Source organism: Salarias fasciatus, chromosome 13, assembly GCF_902148845.1.
Source record: "Salarias fasciatus chromosome 13, fSalaFa1.1, whole genome shotgun sequence".
NCBI lineage: Eukaryota > Metazoa > Chordata > Actinopteri > Blenniiformes > Blenniidae > Salarias > Salarias fasciatus.
The window spans coordinates 15,325,016-15,345,280 of record NC_043757.1 but is presented as its reverse complement, the minus strand read 5'-3'; the positions used below and the strand labels follow the sequence as shown (position 1 = coordinate 15,345,280).

General features: G+C 40.1%; 1 protein-coding gene across 34 annotated transcripts in view; it reads right to left on the bottom strand.

The window, feature by feature from the left end:
- Window positions 1–20,265, bottom strand: part of LOC115398907 (neurexin-1a) — a 248,292-nt gene that overhangs the window by 156,223 nt on the left and 71,804 nt on the right. For all 34 annotated transcript variants that reach the window (XM_030105923.1, XM_030105925.1, XM_030105945.1 and 31 more), the window contains one exon: window positions 1,390–1,691. In XM_030105923.1, coding sequence (XP_029961783.1) covers window positions 1,390–1,691 — 302 coding nt within the window. The remainder of the gene's footprint in view (window positions 1–1,389; window positions 1,692–20,265) is intronic.

Below are 20,265 nucleotides of genomic sequence, written 5' to 3'. Positions count from 1 at the left end.
ATCCTTAAATTGCATGAGCATGAATTTTGGCATGCCCCCAACATATATGCTGTTAGCCTCATTAATTTATTTCATATAGGTTTAGTTCCAAATCCTGCACTTCCAATTCAATTGTCCACCTGTGGCCATTCGGGCCTTGGGATATTGGAGGAAATTTCATTATTGTCATTTTAGGCTCAATGGCTCAAAACACCTCATCTCACTGCACAAGAAAGCAGTGAAGAAGTTCTTCGAATTGCAGTGGCAGTTGTTCTTTTATTGGCCGTTCGTAAACAGAAAATAAAACCAATGGTTTTCTTATGGATACTATGCTACTAAGGAAGATATATTTTTTTTAAATTTACTTTTAGAATCTACTGAGAATAAGTCAGCGCACGCCTCCATAGTCCTCATCTCTCTTCAGATTGTCCGGGGTCCAACAGGCTGGCTGTGCAGTCATGTGCGAGTACGGTCTGCCTCTACTGGAGCAGCAGCAGAGTCCTGACCCCATTTAGTATGAGTTGCCCCAGAGCAAATCAGAGGCACTTAATTTGTTTGTAGCAGCAAAAATAGTCACTGACCTTTGTGTTGAAGAGAGTGAAGTCTTTTCCAGGTAGGCGGTTCGCACATGTGCTAATGGCTCTTTTTTCACCTCTCTTATCCTCAAGTCTTGATGGAAATCCACCAAAAAATAGTCTTAAAGGATAAATAAATGGACAGCCCCTAACATTGAGAATATACGAAGTGGCACAAGCTGCTAAATGAGATTCCAACAGAAAACTCATTCAAAGCAGCTGCATCATGTAGCGATCTTCTATCACAATACTGTTTTCTAGGAGTAAGCAGAAGAGCAGCAAGTCTGCAAGGCGAGATTAGAGTGCTTTCAAGGTGGACACTGCAATAAGCAAAATGCCTTTGAATGTTTTTGGTCAGTTTGATTCATTTTAAAGCAAAAAGCCATGAACTAATTTCCCCACAGTGTTGTCGACTCCTCAGTGACTGAACTGCCAGGTCACACACACACAAAAAAAAAGGACATGCAGTTTGCTTTTTACTTTTTGACAAAATGTACCTACTATTTGAGCATAGCACTGCTAAAATATTAACCGCTAGAGGAAAATCGCAACACTCATCAGCTGTCTGTCTGGGTAAGCCTGAGTTGTCTGAATGTTATTGTAAAAGCTCCGTCTTTGCATTCTCCTAACTTAATAGAGGTCTTGATTGGAATCTAGATGCCCCTGCTCCGTTGTGGTTCTGTTTTAGTCTCCACCGTAAACCACCATGATTCAATTTAGCAATCCAATTGTTATGTCTGGGAAAAAAATAATGTATTGTATGATGATAATGATTTAAGTGCATTTTTTTTTTAATTCATTTACTGAGTCTCTGCATCACCCTCTGTACTGTTACCTGACGTAGATTCCTTGTTACTTTGACATCATGCCAATCATTGTCATTAAATTTCCCATTGACTGGCTCCACAAGAGCTTCAAAGGCTCCAGACCCCAAATTAATGACGAGTGAGACAGCCCCGTTTTTCAGTGCCAGGTTGACGTAATCAGCTGATTTTCCCGTGTGCAGCATCAGTCCATTCCTCTGCAGGGTTTTGAATGACAATGTGATTTCATCACTGCTGCTTTGAATCGGGTTCAAGGACAAGTCGTAGCAGAAGAACTCGGATCCTTTGAAGGTTGCGACATACTCTTCTTTTCCTGCGGAGACAAGAGAAAGAGAAACGTGTTGCATTAATGTCACGGCCTCTTGGGTGCCTGTTGGGAAGCTGTCAGAAAAAGAAAAAAAATCTGAAAGAATACCAGGAAAGGGATTAATAATGAGCGCAGCAAAATTGAAGGGCTGACATGTAAAGGAATATGCAAAAAAAGGAATATGTACCAACAGCTGTGCATCTACCATACTCACAGAAATGGGTCTATGTGAAAACTCGGGCATTAAAATACATTTTATTTCATGATACTCTTGTAAACTGATAATAAAATATCCAATGCTTCTAATGTTTCTCCATCTGTAATTGTCTCTATTTTATGGCATTTGTACATGCAGAGTATGCAACGTTTGCATAGTTTCATGGTCACTGGTTAAGACAGCCAGCAAATGTTACACATATATAAAACAATATGATGTGAAAGCACCCCACAACCACGTTACATAAAACACACCCTACAGTCTAAATCAGTTACATAAACTGGTTTATTGTCTGCAAGTGCAAAAGCCTCCAAAAACATCTCACATGGATGAATGCGCAAAGCCTCAGTAGAGCGGTACTGGAGTGGAAAACTTAAAGGAAGATTAAAAAAAAAGAAAGAAAAAAAGTCAATTCTCCCAGTCATTAAGAGCACAGGCTAAACAAACTTGATAAAAGTGTATTTTTACCTGAGCATATAAACTGCCCGAAGCGAAATGCATATCTCTGGAAATCAACAGTGACATATAGTGTTGAAGACTGTAATTAAAACTAATCCAGTTCTGTGTACTGAACCAATAGTAACATTAAATGCACATGATTATAGTTCAGCACTTGTCAATTAGGGTTGAATGATTGTTTGCTGATGATCAGAGGATTTGTGACTCTTCTCCAGTGAGATATGTCACCTTTTTACATTTGCCATGTATCAAAATTCTGCTTTTACAATACTAGAAACGATCATTGACCGTCACAGATATCAACTGTTTAAGCATAAACCTCCGTATGACATTCCTCTAACCATTAATTATAATAATTCGACTGTATATGCTTCACATGAGTGAACAGGTACTCATGAGCCAACTGGAGAAGTCAGATATGATGGAGATTTGACAGCAAAAACTACCTGAGACAAAATAAACGGTAACCCTGTCACAAAGCACAACAAAGCTGCACTGAATGTCAGTGGATGATGCACATGAACACCCATTAGAAAGCATTTAGTCAGATAACAAGTCATTAAAACCACTACAGAAAACAAACCGCCAAAACACAAATAAACCAGAGCTTTTCATTATCATAAATGGGGCTTCACATTCATATCAGCCTGGCAAACAGACAAAACCACACATACATAGGCGAAAAATAGATGCTCAGAGGATCAACCAGACATGCAACAACGTAAGAAATAAAAGGGATGCTGTCCGCAACAATTTGTCACTTCATTGATTTCCCCTTAAAGCCAGTATAGTGCACCTCTGGGAAAAGTACAAGGACCCATAATTGAAGCTGACTGGATCTCATCCAGTCTGTGGTCGTCCCCTCCATGCCCGAACCCCCTATCAGTGAAAATGAGAGAACCCCCCCACCCATTCCCGCGCCACCGTCTCAGTGACCACATAACAAATAGAGCCAATAGTTTGGGGTCATTCTCATCTCTCTCCACGCACCTCCGTGCCGCCAAGTCAAAGTTAATTCTCCGAACCAAGGGAAAGTGAATTGTGTGTGTACAGCGGGGGTATTGTTAGGAATTTACAGCATTGGTTAGGTCAGAGGGAGTTTCAGCATGAAGGGGTGGGGTTACACATCCCGTGAGATTTTTGCTTTAACACAGGTTTTGGATGATTTAAGTCCCATTCAAGAAAGAAACTTCCATCTACATCAATATGTTTACACAACTAAACAAACCTGAGGGGGGAAAAGAAAACAACACAAAATATTACTAAGTTCCTTTTTTATGAGACAATGACTTATTTTTTACATGATGCCTTTGACAGAATAAAACATAAGTCATCTCCAGGGTCTTAATCAGCTTAAAATAGAATTGCAATAATGAATCTTATTGATACACTAAATTGATTAAGAGAATAATGACTTCACCTATTAAGTCAATTTTGTCACCGCCTAGAATTGGTGAATGGATTTCACTTATGTGGCGCTTTTTCCACTGCTTCAGCTGTTCCCTAAACACTTTAGACTGTTAATCACAATCACCCTTTCAAACACACACGCACACACACACACAGTAACACACCAGTATTGGGAGCTGGGAGCTTTAAATAAATCATCTAACCTTGTGAAGTAAACCTCATATTCCAGACAGAGCAACGCAGACAATATTTCATTATATCACAGTTTCACTGAATGTGTCAATGCAACCCGAATAAGATATTATGTCTCACAGAAAATATTTTAACGCAGCTCTCAAAATACAGTACTGATGGCTTATCATGAACTTAAACTATCTAATTAAAACAATCTCAAGTCACAGATTGCAACCCCCCCATACTGTTGATATATTGCTCTGCCTTACTGATGATATATTCAGCCTGCGTCTGTGATGAATATATGATCAGACAATGGATGCTTCCATGGAAAAGGCATGAAAACACACAGCTTCAAGGCTTCAGCTTCATAGTGTGTTTATCTTAAACATCTTATCTGTTCTGCTCACATTGTATATGACAGTGAGTGGCAGCTTCCTCTAATAACAAAAAACAAGCATAACAAGCTTCTGGCAGGCTGGTGTAAAACATGACACAGAGATGAATATGCATGGCATGTTTAAATAAACATCATGTAAACTTCCACACTCCAGCGGGGGCCTTTCCTCTCACTGATGCTTGAAAAGAAGAAAAAGTTACAGTAAAGTATCCTGTGTGTGCAAAGAACATCTTCAATAACCTGCACAGCTGATCTATCAAAGGGTTGGGCATTTAAAGACTCACACAACCATGATATTGTGCACATGCACATGTATAAGCTAATCTCACAAGGAGAGGCATGAAAGATTTACTGTGTGTAACGCACACTATTTATTTTGTATATTTGCATTCATCAACATGGTTTATCGCGGCATCTGTTTTCAGCATGTATGAAGAGGGGGAGTACATTTTTTTTAACACACGTCATATATGTGCAGTTTGACACACTTTAGTAATGTTTTGATCTTAAAAGAGCAGTCCCAGTAATGCAACTAGGACAGAATTACACACATCTGAGGAGTTGTTTTCTTGAGGTTCAGAATCAGACCAACCAGTGTTAATATTGAGCAGCCGTTGTGTCACTCAGACATTTCACTTTCCAGCAGGGGACAAAAAAAGCTGCTTGATCTTGAAGACGAGTACTATTCTGTCATTGTGCTCTCCTGGGCATTTGGGCGTGTCCTGGTTTGTCTCTCTGGGCTGTCCCGTGGTCCACAGTCAATCAAACTGCAGCCGACTGGCGGCACCTTAATGCCCTTGAGTCATGACACTGAATGAGAACATGGATAAAAGCCAGCTCCGTTGGTGGTTTATCAGAACACAAAGGACAGGAAAAGACATGAACAGAGTGAAAGTGTAGCTCCCAAGAAAAAGCTGGAAATAGATGCAGGTAAAACTTGTCACCGTCTGTTGTTGTGCGTCACTCAAACAACACTTCTTGAACAACAGAGCATCTGAGCCTTTCCCGACTCCCAGTTTAGAATCTATTTTACGATTCACAAATTACTTTTCTTTTTTCCTTTAGAAAGCCAAGGAAAACTGTATTGCACACATTAGTACTTCCATGTTCTGTCCAATTTGCTGCATGTATAGATACAGTACATTAGGTGACATTATCATACTCTTTGTGCCATTCATTCATGAACCTGATCCCCTGTGGTCACATTGGATTTGAGGCTGTGGTGCAGAACTAACCATATTGATGGAAGTAATACAATTATTCGCCACTCAAATGTAATTACTGTCGCAAAGAGTCGAAGATGTGTGGTGCTGTACAAAACACCAGCAAAGAGCAAGGTATACATCATTATGAAAGAAAAAAAAGAAGTGAAAACAAAACAGTGGAGGCAGCATAAATGTCTCCACTGTATCATTTAACCCTAATTGAAGCTGAGTGTGTACAATCAGCCCTCTCATTCATAATGAAGCACCAAGGGGCTACAAGCTGGAGAGCGTCATGTGTACAGCGGTGCCAGCATGTGACTGGACAACCAGGAGGCTCCTCATCAGTCACTTTGCTCTGACACTAATCTGGCATCTGCTACTCTGTGGCTTTTTTTTTTTTCTTCTTTCATTTCTTTAATTAACATGCACCCAGGGGGACTCGCTGTGTGTCAACATCAAATCATGACACACAAGTCTGAAACAGAGTTGGCAGGATGCGAGAGAATTTACCTAAAAATGAACATCAGGGGATCCTTTAGGAGCCACTACTCTAATCTGTCAAGTTTTTGACCTGATTATGTTCGAGAAAAAAAAAATTGTGCAAAAAGTGATGAGATAAAAAAATATGACTCCATCTAGCATACACTTGAACTGATTTCCACTGATAAACTATGGTAACGTTTTGAATTACAAATTGGAGATTTTGAATATTTAAAATCCTATATTGACGACACCATATGTTTTATCTTAGTTATAAATAAATAACACGAGAACAAAGTTTTAAATATTATAATAGCACCAAGGAAGCAAGAGTACTCCCTTTCTCTGAGTGAGGATGGGTTTACTTCTGGTTTTCCTTCTAGAGTCTACAAACATATGTCTAAGGTTTATTAGTGCCTCTAAAGTTGCCCGGAGTTGTGAATATAAGTGTGCGATATCCATTACACGCGGATGACCTCTGTTTGTTTGTTAGCAACCCTGTGCTATGAAACCCATCTATTTTGCCCCCAACTGGAGAACTTTCGAAAGGTGTCTGGTCGCACTGATTCATTTGGATGTGCACTAATTTCCACACATTTTTTTGAAGAACATCTTTAAGTCTCTGTGTGACGTCTACACAAACAAAAGTCAAAGCAAATCCTCTGATTTCAGTTTCAATGCTGTTGCCTTCAGCTGTGTACAAGCTCATCTTTTTGAATTGTTTACAGCTGTATAGTTTATTATTTTAATGTATGCGCAAACATTCTCAGTGACATGCAAATGAATGAAGTACCATGTTGAAGACAATGGGTGAAACTTGCTATTCCAGAAGACCTGCTACACTGCCTCAATCTCACACATCTTTGCAGATATCTGCAGAAGTATTGTGTCTATCCATCTTTTTGGGTTATTTATAAACATTACATTATAAAGAATCTACCTGCCTACCTACCAGCCAATCGATCGGAATTTGACAAAAAATATTTTCATATTTGCCATTAAAAGTCTGAGTGCCACACAAAAATAACTCAGAATAACAATATTGCAACACATTTGGAGGGGAAATGATGGTAGAAGTTCTCAAAACTTAATGAAATGTTCAGTTCACACTGGGAACATGGCGAATAACGGCAACATTTTAGGATCTTAAAGATCTGATATCTGCATCCAAATATATTTTCAGTTGCTGAAATGATTTCTCACATGCAATAAAAAAGAGAAGGTATAAATTGTTATTCATGACAAATTCATGGTTGTTTTCATCCCCCGACTGAGACAGAAAGCAGGATGACACACAGCAAGTGGCAACAGCTTTAAGGGGCTGTGGAAAAAGTGTTAGCGGCATTACTCATACTAACAAACAGTAATTCTGTTGCTCATCTCTAGCGGTTTCATCTTCCTCATGACAACCCAGCATTGGCTGTGACAATGGCATGAACGTCCATACCCCAGTTATCCTGTCATGGATCTCACCCACCCCCACCTTTCTAGCACCAGCGACATCGTTCTCCAGCTCTCTGTAACAAGCTGAAAGTCAAAAACAGCTTGTTGTGCAACGTGCGGCTGCTGTAGGTTCAAAGGAAGTTCACAGTTTTAGAAGGAAAAGTAACATGTACTTCCAAAGAAGTACCTGAAGACTTTTTAAGTCCGGTTGCGTCGTAAATAAAAATGAAGACGGAAGCCATACAACACGTGGACCAAAGTGACTTAATCGTCTGTGGGAGAACTCAGTGATTGACGCTGGATTTCCGTCTGCTCCCATTCACTTGCTGTTTCCCGGTTTGATTGGCAGCCTATTAAAGTGATACAGAAGTTAGTGTCTGGCAGCCCATTAAAATGATAGGACGTTAGCGTCACGAAGCCAAGCTAAGCCTCTTACGTTATGACAGAGAGAAGAGTTTCTGAAGTGCTGCATTCTCCAAGAACACATTTTATTACATGATTATCACACTATTCAACAGACTTAATAAAATATTTCAAACTGCTCTCGACTTGCAAGGTAGGCAGACAAAGTCTGCTCATCGGAGCTAGTCTTTTTTTTCCATTTTATATATTTTATTGAAAGCATTTTCTTTTTCTTTTTTTTTTCAAATTCCTGATGGTCCTGACAGGTCAGGAGTCACAAGACAAAGCGCCTCAATTAGCTCTCTATACTGTAATGTATGCAGACATTTCAGTGACAGTCGGACTGCATGGATATGTGTGAGCTTACACATATTAAGTCCTGTCAGACACCATACTGTGCTTGCTTAACGTAAAGTGTCATTTAGATTCAGAGTATGAAGGATGTGTTGCTGTGCTCAGGGAGACTCTCCCTTCCTTGGCGTCAGTCTGCAGAAACGCGCTGCCCATAACAAATTCACTCATAATTGGCTTTGCCACTCAGCTTGTCATTAAGCATGGAAGCAGGCATCAATTAGCCACTTATCAGAACATGTGACTCACATTCTCCCAGCTCAGAGTCAATCAAGGTGCTTCTTGCTTGTGCGCTTATGTGTTACAGAGCGTCCGACCCTGAAACGCTACACTGAGGCCTCAGGGCTTCGCATGTGGGGTGAAGGAAGTTCCCATGGTAAGAAGATTGTGGATTGGAATCTTCACTGACCATCTGTGTGGAGTTTTCAATGTTTATCCATTGATAAGAAACTAACATTTCAAGTACTTCTATTAATATTTTGCTTTTTTTTTTTTTTTTTTTTTTGCATTACAAGTGTGGCTGATATCTTAGCAGCTCATTTTATTCATTATCAAATATTTGTATTCTATGCCCATGTGACTTTGATTTTGAGTAAATTAATATCTAAGTTAGTTTAAAAACATAGCTGTAGAATTGTACCATGGTGGTAGCATTGTTCAACGAAACCCATACCATGTGCAATAATTCATGAATGACAATTCACAGGCATCGTTGAACAGCTAAACTTTACTTCAGAATAGTTACAGAAGTACAGGTAAAATACACTTCAAACACAGAACTTTAAATACTTTATAACTTTTAATTCTTTTTCAAATAAATTCTTGCTTGTCCAAATTCACAGTGTGCATGCCTAAAACACTAATTTATCAACATTTAAATACTTATCTTGAATGGATATTTATATATATAGTACTTGAGGCTTTGCAGCTGTGTGCCACGGGGCACTTCTGATTTTTTTCTCTAAGCACTTCGTAAATGTTTCTCTTTCTCTCTCTAAGGAAACAACCACAACGTGATGCAACAGCAATATAATGATTTGTGCGTAACATTATGGGGTATAATTTTACACATAGAGGGTGGGCTGATCAGGGACCACCGAGAGGCTGCATGTGTCCTGTGGACAAACCCCATAGTATTTAACTATTCTTAGAACCCATTATTGAAACCCAAGCTGTTCTCGATCATCCGTTTGTTAAGCACACAAATAACATTACACTGATTTCCATTAGATTCCAATGAGGGGAGCTTGAAGCTCAATATCAGCTTGCAAAACTGTTCTTTACATACAAACATTGTGGTGTTTACAGCACCTGCTGGCATGAAGCTTCAATGGAGGTCAAACTACTTCCTCTTATTTATAGCTACTATCTCTACAAACATGCCACTCAAGTACAGAATTCTAATGCGATGCGAAGCCTGTGAAGAGGAAGGAGAGTTCATGATGTGGCGTTGTATAATTTCCTAAAATAAAAAGCGATGCACAAACAAGTGGGTACCAGACAGTAGCATCTAATAAAACGTAGCACTAGGAAAGGCTCCAGCAGTCCGTTTATTGTTTGTCAGCCAGATCACATGAAAACTCTGTCTATTCTCTCTAATTGGCAGTGTTTCACACAGGTGCACAGGTGACTCTCCTCAGGGATTATCTCCCACCAAGGACAAGACGCCATCTCATCCTCTCTCATGGCAAAGCAACTTTGATCATGCCTCTGCGCACATTCATGTAAGCATGAAAAAAACAAACCAACACACACACACACACGCACACACACACACACACACACACACACACACACACACACACACACACACACACACACACACACACACACACACACACACACACAAAACTCCACAATATTCAATGAAACTCACACAGCAAAGAATATCTTCCTTTTCAATACCTTCGACACACATTGAATTAAATTCAAATAACAAGACTGACTCTCAGAAGTCCCACATCACAAACCACAATTTCTTCATAGCAGACAGAGCAGGTAGGGGAATGGAATCTACTGGTTTACAACTGACCACAGGAAAATCTTATTTTTCTCCTGATGATGCCATTAAGATTTGAAATTGCACTGAAAACAGAATTACACAGAAAGTACTGTGTCCCAATAAATCTTGGTATCCCAGAAATGGATTTTCCAGCAAAATAAGGATAAATGTGGATATGCGAGTGCACAGACTGCAGATAAACTGATGAAAAGGCTCAAAAGAGCTTGAAGAGGGTTTTCTTGGGAAGTGGGGAAGGCTTCTTATTTAAAGCTACAGGATATCCTCCAGATCAAATATATGCCCGGGACAAAAGTGAATAGACTTTTATAAATGACAGCTGGACCATTAAAGTTCATGTTTTGGTGTGCCACTCACACGAATGAGAACATTTATGTGGAGTGGGCTTAACAAATAAGTCCCCCAAAAGCATCTTGAGGACTTAATGATGCTGGCGAGAGAGACATGGTGGTGAATCTCTGGACGACATGCAGGAACCTCTTTTTATCAGAGGGGAAAAAGGGGTTTAAATGTCCAAGACAGTCCTTCATGTTTGTAAGCAGCAAGACCCAAGAAGAGGTAACTAAATCTAACAGGGGAATAAAACATGAGAAAAAAGAACAACAGGAAAAAAAAAAAAAAACAGAAGAAGTCACAGACAGACAAATGTAATGTGAATACACATGCACTCAGGCAAACACTCTCTGAATACACATACTAAACAGCACACTCCCAGCTGCAAGGCTCTCATTTGCTCTCGGCCCATTACAGAATCACAACAGCATTACACTGAAGAAGGAGCGCAATGTGCTGAATACTAATCTGCAAAGCCCAATCCCATTTCTACAGCGTAAATCCACAGGATAATAATGTAAGCTTCGGAGTGATGGGGGGATCAATATCCTCATCAAACCAGAAGCATTTTTGATAGTCATGTATAGTTTACACTTCATTTAACTTAATGGCCAAGAAAAAAAAAAAGACAAATATTTACTCTTAAGCAGCAGCCATACTTCATTTCCTTTTTTTTTTTTTTTTTTTTTATTAATCACACCTGATGATGATGCCGGATTATTTGCTCATAAAAGTAGAGGACACGGACAGGTGTGCAGTAACGTTTGACTGAAGCTCTTCCGTCTGAATGGATCATATCTGTAATGGCCTTGCAGCACTAAATCGTTCCTATAAGCATCTTAACAAGCTGCTCAATTTGGATGCAACCTTGTCAAGGTTGATAGCATACAGTAAACATCCATGCTGCGATCGAGCCGCACAGGTTCTGTCCACCTCTGACTGCCGCAGCAGAGAAAGAAGTGTCTGACTGTAGAGGACCGGCATTTGGCAGATGTCTAATTTGGGCCATATACATGAAGACGTTCCACAGACAAGAGCAAAGTCAAGAGGCGTTGAAGCATGTCATTGCACTGAAATAATTCATGTGCTAATTACATATTGCCAGAGTGTCTCCGGATGATTTCTGTACAGAGCTGCCCTTGTCCTCCCAGCTCTCACCACCGGGATCCACTTTCCGTCTGACACACCATGAATCCTTGATAGCGAGCAGACACCCAGACGCATCAGCGAAGACATTTTCTTATCCTTATCCTCACTGCTCATCCGGTACTGCCCAGACAATGCACACATCAACATTAGCATTACGCTACAAAGCTCGAGTACGTCCTTGGATGGACCCATTATCACATAAGCAAAGAATGAGAGTATGATTATAGGCCGTTTGGATATTCTAATCATGCTTGCTAACATTATTTCACCCAGTTTTTGCTTTTGGTTCAAATAATCTAATTGAAATTATATTCGTCCTTTTCTGCATTTACACTGACAGTTCATTTGCCAGCGGCACTTAAAACTTGATGTAAGTAGAGCTGCCAAATCAGTCTTGGTGGGGGAGAAAAAAAAAAAAAAAACTACTAGTGCATTGGTTGCCAAAAATATATATAACGATGTAATATGGAAAGTCATTGTCTGGGTCAATTGCATAATCTTAATTTCCCAGAAGATTAGAGTGCGGTTGGATACATTTAAAGCACAAGTTATATCAGCTGTGTGCAGAAATCTTGAATGCAATCAACACATTTTCTAACTCCGAATGACGTGTCTGCCATTCAGTGCCATCAGACCGCATCTTGTACCGACACTATTTCATCATTTATTCACCTTGTAATGAAAATAACTAAAGCAGCAGAGAAAATTAATTTGAAAACAACTGATTTTGCTCCAAAACTGTAGCAAATGAAATAGATAAGCAATATATCCAGGTTATTAAAATTGACAGTTTTTTTTTCCGACAAAATAAACATGAGATTACTCTTTTTTACTCCAATGAAGGAAGAAACCCTAATGCCTGAAGCAAAAGCAATTTACTCCCATATCTCTGCAGTAGCAACTTCCCATCATCGTGTCTACCAGTGGAAAACAGTATTTACTTTTGTTCTTGGAGTTCCAAAAGTCAACTCAATGAGATCAGGTTGCTCATTCATGCCTTTCATAGTCTGACAGTGGCGAAGTGGCCTGTCTGTCATGTCCACTTCTTTCAGGTGCAGTGAGGTGAACTCAAGATAAATGTATCCTGAATCAAAACCAAATCTTCTTGCAACAAAACTTTTTTTTTTTTTTTTCAACTCAGATAACAAAGGCGAACAAAACAAGGCCCATAGCTGGAGATGTTTGTGTTTTGTAGTTCCAATTTCTTTAGTGGTCACTTGACAGAGGCTCACTAATAGTCTATGTGTGCTAACTCCCCTGTGGTAAAAGCACAGGACACAGCACATTGAGCAGCATCATTGGCTGTTTAAAAATGTGCTCCAATGAACAAATCGCTGCAGGACAGTGAAGCCTGACAGAATCCCAGCATCACCTCATTCAGCTGCTGGGCAAGGTCACAAACAAAACGTTCATGCAGATTTTTAGGTCGAAGAATGGCAGTTTCAACAATTATTGTTGGATTTGGAAAAAGAAGAAGACAAAAAAGACATCATTTCCTTCGAGTCTCCTGTGGTCACATGGACCTTGCTGTTTCTTCTTCTTGGAAACATCCCAACATAACCTTCAGAAACATATATGAGGTTTGTTCCCCGCACAGTGCATGCACCAATTACAATTAATTACAATCATCACGAACATATGCAGTGCAAATTCCTCTGCAAGATGAATGACGTAATGCCAGAATTGCACTGAACTGGAAAAGACAACCCATGTTTTTACTGTGTTTTCCAAAAAAAAAGCATCACAGTCCACACTGAGGTTTCTTTAGAAGCAAAGAACCAGTGGCTGAACCAAACACTGGAGGGCAATTAGGATGGAACACAGGTAAAAACGAAACACATGACAGCGAGGTAGATGCATTCCTACTACCTCTGCACCACTTAATTTGGTAAAAAAAAAACATCAGACTAAAAATAAAAGCCACAGCACATTGTTACCACTTAACAGGTGATGGGGAATCATGGTCCCTCTTTACTACTCCGCCAACAAACAAATAGCACTCTGGAGGCTTTAATGAAACCCCGGCTGGTAAGAGGATAAATAAATATATAGACTAATTAAACAGCCCTGTAAGGGATTGTAAAGCAAAATGCAATTGTATTATTGTTAATCTATTCTTCAGTTTTACAGTTTGCTTAATCAGATCAGTCCATTGCTCTAATTACTTTGATGCTGCTGTGCTCGCGACGGTTTGTCTGGTATGGCCGCCCCTCTTTCTACTTTCCATCACTGTAAACGATTGCCAGTGGCAGCTCTCCCTCCCTACCTTTATCTACAGGGGGAGATTGTCCACCGGCAAAATTGCTGACCTATGGAGGGAAAATTACTCACTTTGGGGTGTTACTGTTTCAGCAGCACTATGGCCCCACTGACACTAGACCAAGGTCATTTCATAATGGGTTGTCCAGCTGCCACTCTGCTGTCAACAGGGCTGAGTGATGAAGGAGAGTGTAGCCAGTTACTGTGACAGGAGTCAAGGCTACGCGAGCTTGATAAAGATCGGACTTTATCAGGAGTGAAAAAAGCAAAAGAAAGAGGGTCAGGAAAAAAAAAAAAGATGATCCTGCATTCTGCCCACCCTTCAAAGTGGTGACAAATAGATTCGGGTAGCTTATGTCTACATGGCCGTTCTGTTTTGCAATTCTACCAGGACCAGGAAAAGCCGCAGGAATAAATGCATGTGATCGGCAAGAACCGTCATCACAATACTGCAACACCCTGAGAGGTATTGACTGGGTTACAGCTCTTTTCTCTGGTCACTGTCAATCCTGTCAGGCTGTGAATTGATCAGTGGGAGTTCACATCCATCAGTGTGACTCATACACACATATGTCTCACAGCCCAATTTCACAAACCCCTTGGTTGAAGTGCAAAGCAAGGGTTTTTTTCTTTCATATTTTTTTAATAATGCCATTGTCCTGTAGCGGAGCCAGAGTGGGGGCAAGGGGGCGGTCGCCCCAGGGCCCACAAAGTCATAGGGCCTCGTTTCATGTGATGTGTTCACATTTACTCGTAAATAAATTATTATAATAAAATGTGCAGTGTGTGCGAGAAGGTATATGCATATGATTGTGAGCTCCAATTTGCCAATTCTTACATTACGACTGTCCATGAATGCATCAGAGCTGTAGGCCAGCGCTGATTGGCTGTGCGGCATGAATAAGTTTTTTCTTTTGCACTTGATCTGAACTCTTTGGAGGGAAGTTAAACAGCATGCTAAACACTATGCTAGCCGCTAGCAGAGCTACCCAAAACCTAACATCGGAGCCACTGGTGAGTCAGTGAAACCTTCAAAAATATTATCTTTATCAGAATGCCGTGGTCTTAAACACCTGCCTATTTGAATGTGCCTTGTGTTGCTCTCAACTATAAGAGACCGCCGAGTCTATTTTTTTTCTAATATACAGTACGTGAATTCCAAAAGATAAAGATAGCTGTGTCTATATCTATCTGAATAGATTGTGGAATTTTAGACCAGCTGTGTTTATTTTATATTTAAGCTGTATCAAAGATGGTACAGATTTAGCCAATGAGTTTTTATCTGAGTTTTCAGCACCATGGCCAGCGGACGCTCTGAGATTGACACCTGTCAGGCTGCATTTGTGTGTGTGTGTGTGTGTGTGTGTGTGTGTGTGTGTGTGTGTGTGTGTGTGTGTGTGTGTGTGTGTGTGTGTGTGTGTGTGTGTGTGTGTGTGTGTGTGTGTGCGTATGTGTATTTATTCTTCAGAACAAGTTTGTGAACTGGTTTGTGACTTTATTCTGCTTTCTGAGGCATATAGGTTTGCTTGGCTCAAAAAAAAGTGAGCATTAGTGTGTTGTTTGACGGTAGGATGAGGTATTGTTTGAATGGTAAAATTACTGTCATAAGGGCCCGTCAAGAATGCTCCACCCCCTCTGTACTCAGACCCACACTCCGCCTCTGCCATTGTCTGTTTATGTACTTTTAATAGCTATAATCATTCTTATATATTTATTGGAGTATTTGTGTCTGTCTGACTTTACAACAACATACTGAAACACAAATGTGTTTCATGAGACAGCAATGATAGGTTTTTTTCTCTCTTTTTCTTTTTTACATTGCCTCAGATGCTTAGTACTTGTTAAGAAAAACATTTAGGACAAAACATCTAAAATAAATTGAACAAAGAAATAATGTTCTTATTAAAATTCTTATACTATTCTACTTTCCCCTCTTTATTCCTTAATACTTATTTTTGCTTCTGAAATCCTATAAAATGGTTGAAAAACTAATGAAAAGCCGAATTGAGGTGTCATTCAGTCCACAGTTTGATGTCATTGACTAGAAATTAAATATATTGCACTGAAGACACATGGTTTAGATTCACAGGAAACATATCTGTGATTTCTATTATTAAAGCGCTGATTGTTAGCATTAGAAAGTAATATGTGTAATTTGCTGTGTGGAAACAGAGGGGTGCTCAGCAGGAGTTGTTCCAAACAAAAACTACCATTTGCATCAAGTCACAGCAATACTCCACATCAGTCTGTGCGTGTTCCATTTACTTGTCTGCTGGAACTCTGATGCAATGTTATCCTGGAAGGGACTCCGCGCTTAATGGGATTTCCTTGTTTCAGCAGGTTAAGACAATGCAATGATTTTGTACATAACCTAATTCTACTTCATTCCATCTACTGTAACAAATACATATACAAGAGTACACCTTGTGGAAAGTGCTCTCTTCTGAATCTGATGCTTCTCATAAGAAAAGGACTCGATTCCTTAAGCAAAGAAAGAAAAGTCTAGAAAATTACAGATGAATTAAAAAGAGGGTTTTTGTTTTCATCTTTCTGTCAAGTGTTCTCCAGAGACTGGTGAAACAGCCATAACAAGACCCAAGCAAGAGCTTCTCCAGGCTTCCTTTGGGAAATACATGAGTCAAAGAGCGGCAGGGGGAGTGTAAACTGTTAATCATATCAGTCCGTCCATTTAAACTGTGATACTCCCTCATTTCAAGTATAACTCCATAACTGTGGTCCATTCATACTAATCCACTACTCCACAATGATCCATTCTCTGTGCTGGTTCATCCAACTCAGGGCCCGGAGCCTTTAACGTTATGATTGTAAGAATTACTCTAATTTTCTCTTAAATTAAGAGGAGGACTGCCAAATTTTTACTTGGTTTTTTTGTATTGCAATATCACAGAAATGCTCGGTGATTCAAACAAAATAATGAGCAATGACAAGAATGTGTTTGCACTACTTTGTGGAGTTGTTGTTTTGTTTTTTTTTCTCCAGTGCTTTTCATCAGGGCCATAGCTCTGGGTGACTGAGCCTTTTACCTATCTGCAGTACTCAGCCACCTGCCATGGAAATCACGGCTGTTTCCGCCATATGCCTCAATGTTCTGCCAAGCCTCTCCGGTCTGTTCCGCCTTGAGCAAATTTCATTATGGGATGGCTGGGAGCACACGGCGCTGCTCATTAAGGCTATCAGCATGGCACGTCACCGTTTGTAACAGGACGGATGCAGGAGGTTGCATACCCCCAGCATCGAGCATCGCTGAACAGCTTTAGTCAGTGCACAACTTTTGCACAGGAATGAGTGTTATAACATGCGTTCCTCTCCAAACACACACATTGAAAAGCTGGAAACGCCGCTGCAGCTAAATAGTATGATGATGAAGCTGTGAATCAGGTACCCATGTGGTAATCTAAGCATTACAGGGTGCAGAACTAGGCCAGAAATTGTCCGAATAAACCACATCAACATTTACCTTAAAGACAACTGGAGAGTTGCCACTGTTGTAAATCTGAAATGTATTTTAAATGTTTTTCTTGCATGTTGCTCTGAAGACATTAGATTTGTTTTGATAGTAAAGAATTCAGTCACCATTAGCAAATGGCTGACAACACTTTTGGCTTTGAAAATATGAATACATTGCCAGTGCAGGAACTACAGAGTAGGCTTAAAGTTTTCATGGTCTTTCTTTTCAAACTATTTTACTGTTAAAAGGAAAAATAACGACTCGATAAATATTTTTATGACTAAGATAGTGAACATGGAGAGTATGGCATGTAGCGGCTCACGGCAGCGAAATTCTCCTCTTTGGACACTCGTGAAGACCAAAACAGTGTTAAAGAAGTAAACACACTGAGGACACAACCCTTTAAGATTAAAGGTATAGGTGAGGTAGGGCATGTTTCTTCAACTGTCACAAACATAAAGGGACACTTTACGTTCAATGCTTGGATTGAAGACATGTAAAAAAAAAAACAAAAAAAAACTAGGGCATTATTTTAAAAAAAATATCTTTCTGACACAAACACGCACACACACAAATCCCTTTGTTTATCATTTAGCAGTCGCTAAACTGCACATGCTGTTTCTGATGAATCCAATCTGCTTCGTCATATGTTTGAACAGCTTAAACCATCCCTACGTTTATCTGAGTAGGACACAATGTGTTTACTAGTGAAGATATTAATCAGCAAAAGTAGAAGGAATCTTCTACGATCATCCGTGAGCCAGTGCCGGGTTGTGATGAGGCAGTGGCAGCGGTCCACCAGCATGGTCAGCATATAGGCAGATGGAGCTGAGCCACAGGGATCAAATGGAGAGTTCTGTTCCTGGACGCTTCCTGCCAACCCACACCCACCACCCTGTGGCAAATCGCTATCCAGATACTTGAAAAGAAATGAGATCACTTTGCTCAGGTTCTGCGAATGTAGAGCTTGGTGGTGATTCCGAGCACCAAAACAACAAAAGCTTATCTCCCCGCCGATCTTTTGCATTGTTTACTCGAATATGTATCTCTTTTGTGTGCTCATGCAAGGAGGCCAATCTGTGGACCGCGCATCGGAGAGGCAGGGGTTTAGCATCACGGTGCTTTAACGTGATGTTCACCCAGCCATGCCCACGCCATGCACCCAAAGCCATCGCAGCACATTAACCCCTGGATGCTGCCTGGCACTGTATCGCTGCAAATCCAGACTGCTTCGAGTCGTTAGGGGTGGCAGACCTCAAGCTGGCTGAAGGGAAACCAACCTATGGTCGTCTAAAGCAAAAGAAAGTCAAACAATAAGCTGAAAAAAGCAAACAGATAAGTGGAGAGGTAAAAACAAACAAGGAGAAGCATTACTTGGCATGGTGATTGATTTGTTGTTTTGTCCCTTTAACTGAACTGGTTGATAATTATTGTGTATGAGTGATGCATGTTGAAAACTGTATTGATCTCTTCACAATGGGGCCTTGGCAGAGATGGATGATACACAAAGCACATTAATCAATGCTAGTAGTTATTTACTGACTTCGGATGTCAATAAGGCTGTGCATCAAGTGAACACTGGCTGCGTCGAAGTCAGAGGAGAGCGAGACTACCGGAGGATTAATCACAAAACTCAAACTTCGCCTCTCATTTAAGGGAGAATTATTTTACATTCATCACCTACATTATCGGCGAAGAGTTCGATCATTTCAGTGTTTATTGATCATTTCAGTCATTAACAGAAACCACTGTCGGCTCATCAACACACAGTCTGAGATTTGATGAGAGCCCTGTGTCACTAATGGTTTCTGGAATGTAAATGCAGAATCGTGATCAAAAAGCTCATTTTCTAAAGAATGAGCAATAAAGAAATGCAGCATGTTGATGAGGATATAGGTCTGTTGATGTGGTAAACACGTTAACTGGAATAGTTGCAGAACTGATGAGCTATATCAGCATTCATGTGGCGTTTGCAACCATCTGGTGTCTCTAAGGCGAGTATTCAGTCTATAAGCTTCGACTCTGGCCTCGACTTGCTGTGAAGGAAGGAAATACCTGTATCTTTAATGCTGCGCCATGTTTACCTCTGTCATGTGTGTTTCTTCTACAGTACACTAAGACATTTATTCCTAATAGCTACAGTGCTCTAAAGACAAAAATAAGAATGAGTGAATATTCAATTGACTAAAAAACCCCAAAAATAAACTGTTTTTCATCTACTGTCGCCTGTTACTTTGAGCAAACTTTGAAAAAAAAAAAAAAAAAAAAAAAAGGAAAATGCACAATTAAACAAATGCATATTGAAGTCTTCCTAAAAATTCAACAGTGATTTAGTAAAATAACATGCTCTGAGGGAAACTATAAAGACTTAAATTGTCTTTTTTATATTTGGCCGGAAAATCGTTCAATTTCCAGTGAATGCTCAGACGTGAGGACAGCAAACACCAGCACTTTTCAACAGGAAAACTTTTCGCTCTGGGATTGAACCTGAACCAATCCTGCAATTTGAATGAGAGCAAAAAAAAAAAAAAAAAAAAAAAAAAAAAAAAAGTACTGTGCTTTGCAGACAATGACAAACAGGAGAGGAAAAAAAAACAGTTGACAACTGTCTCCCTCCAGGAACCTAAGGCAAACTGCAGCAGCAGTAATCACAGAGGGGCATGATGGGTTGGCACTCAGGCATGATGAAGGGCATGGCTTCACATCCAAATGACCCACACCAGCAGCTATCAGCTATGCACTGTTAGAGGGGCAATCCACACTGACGTCTGCCCTCATTTACTACAATGCTTACGGAGATTAAAATAGG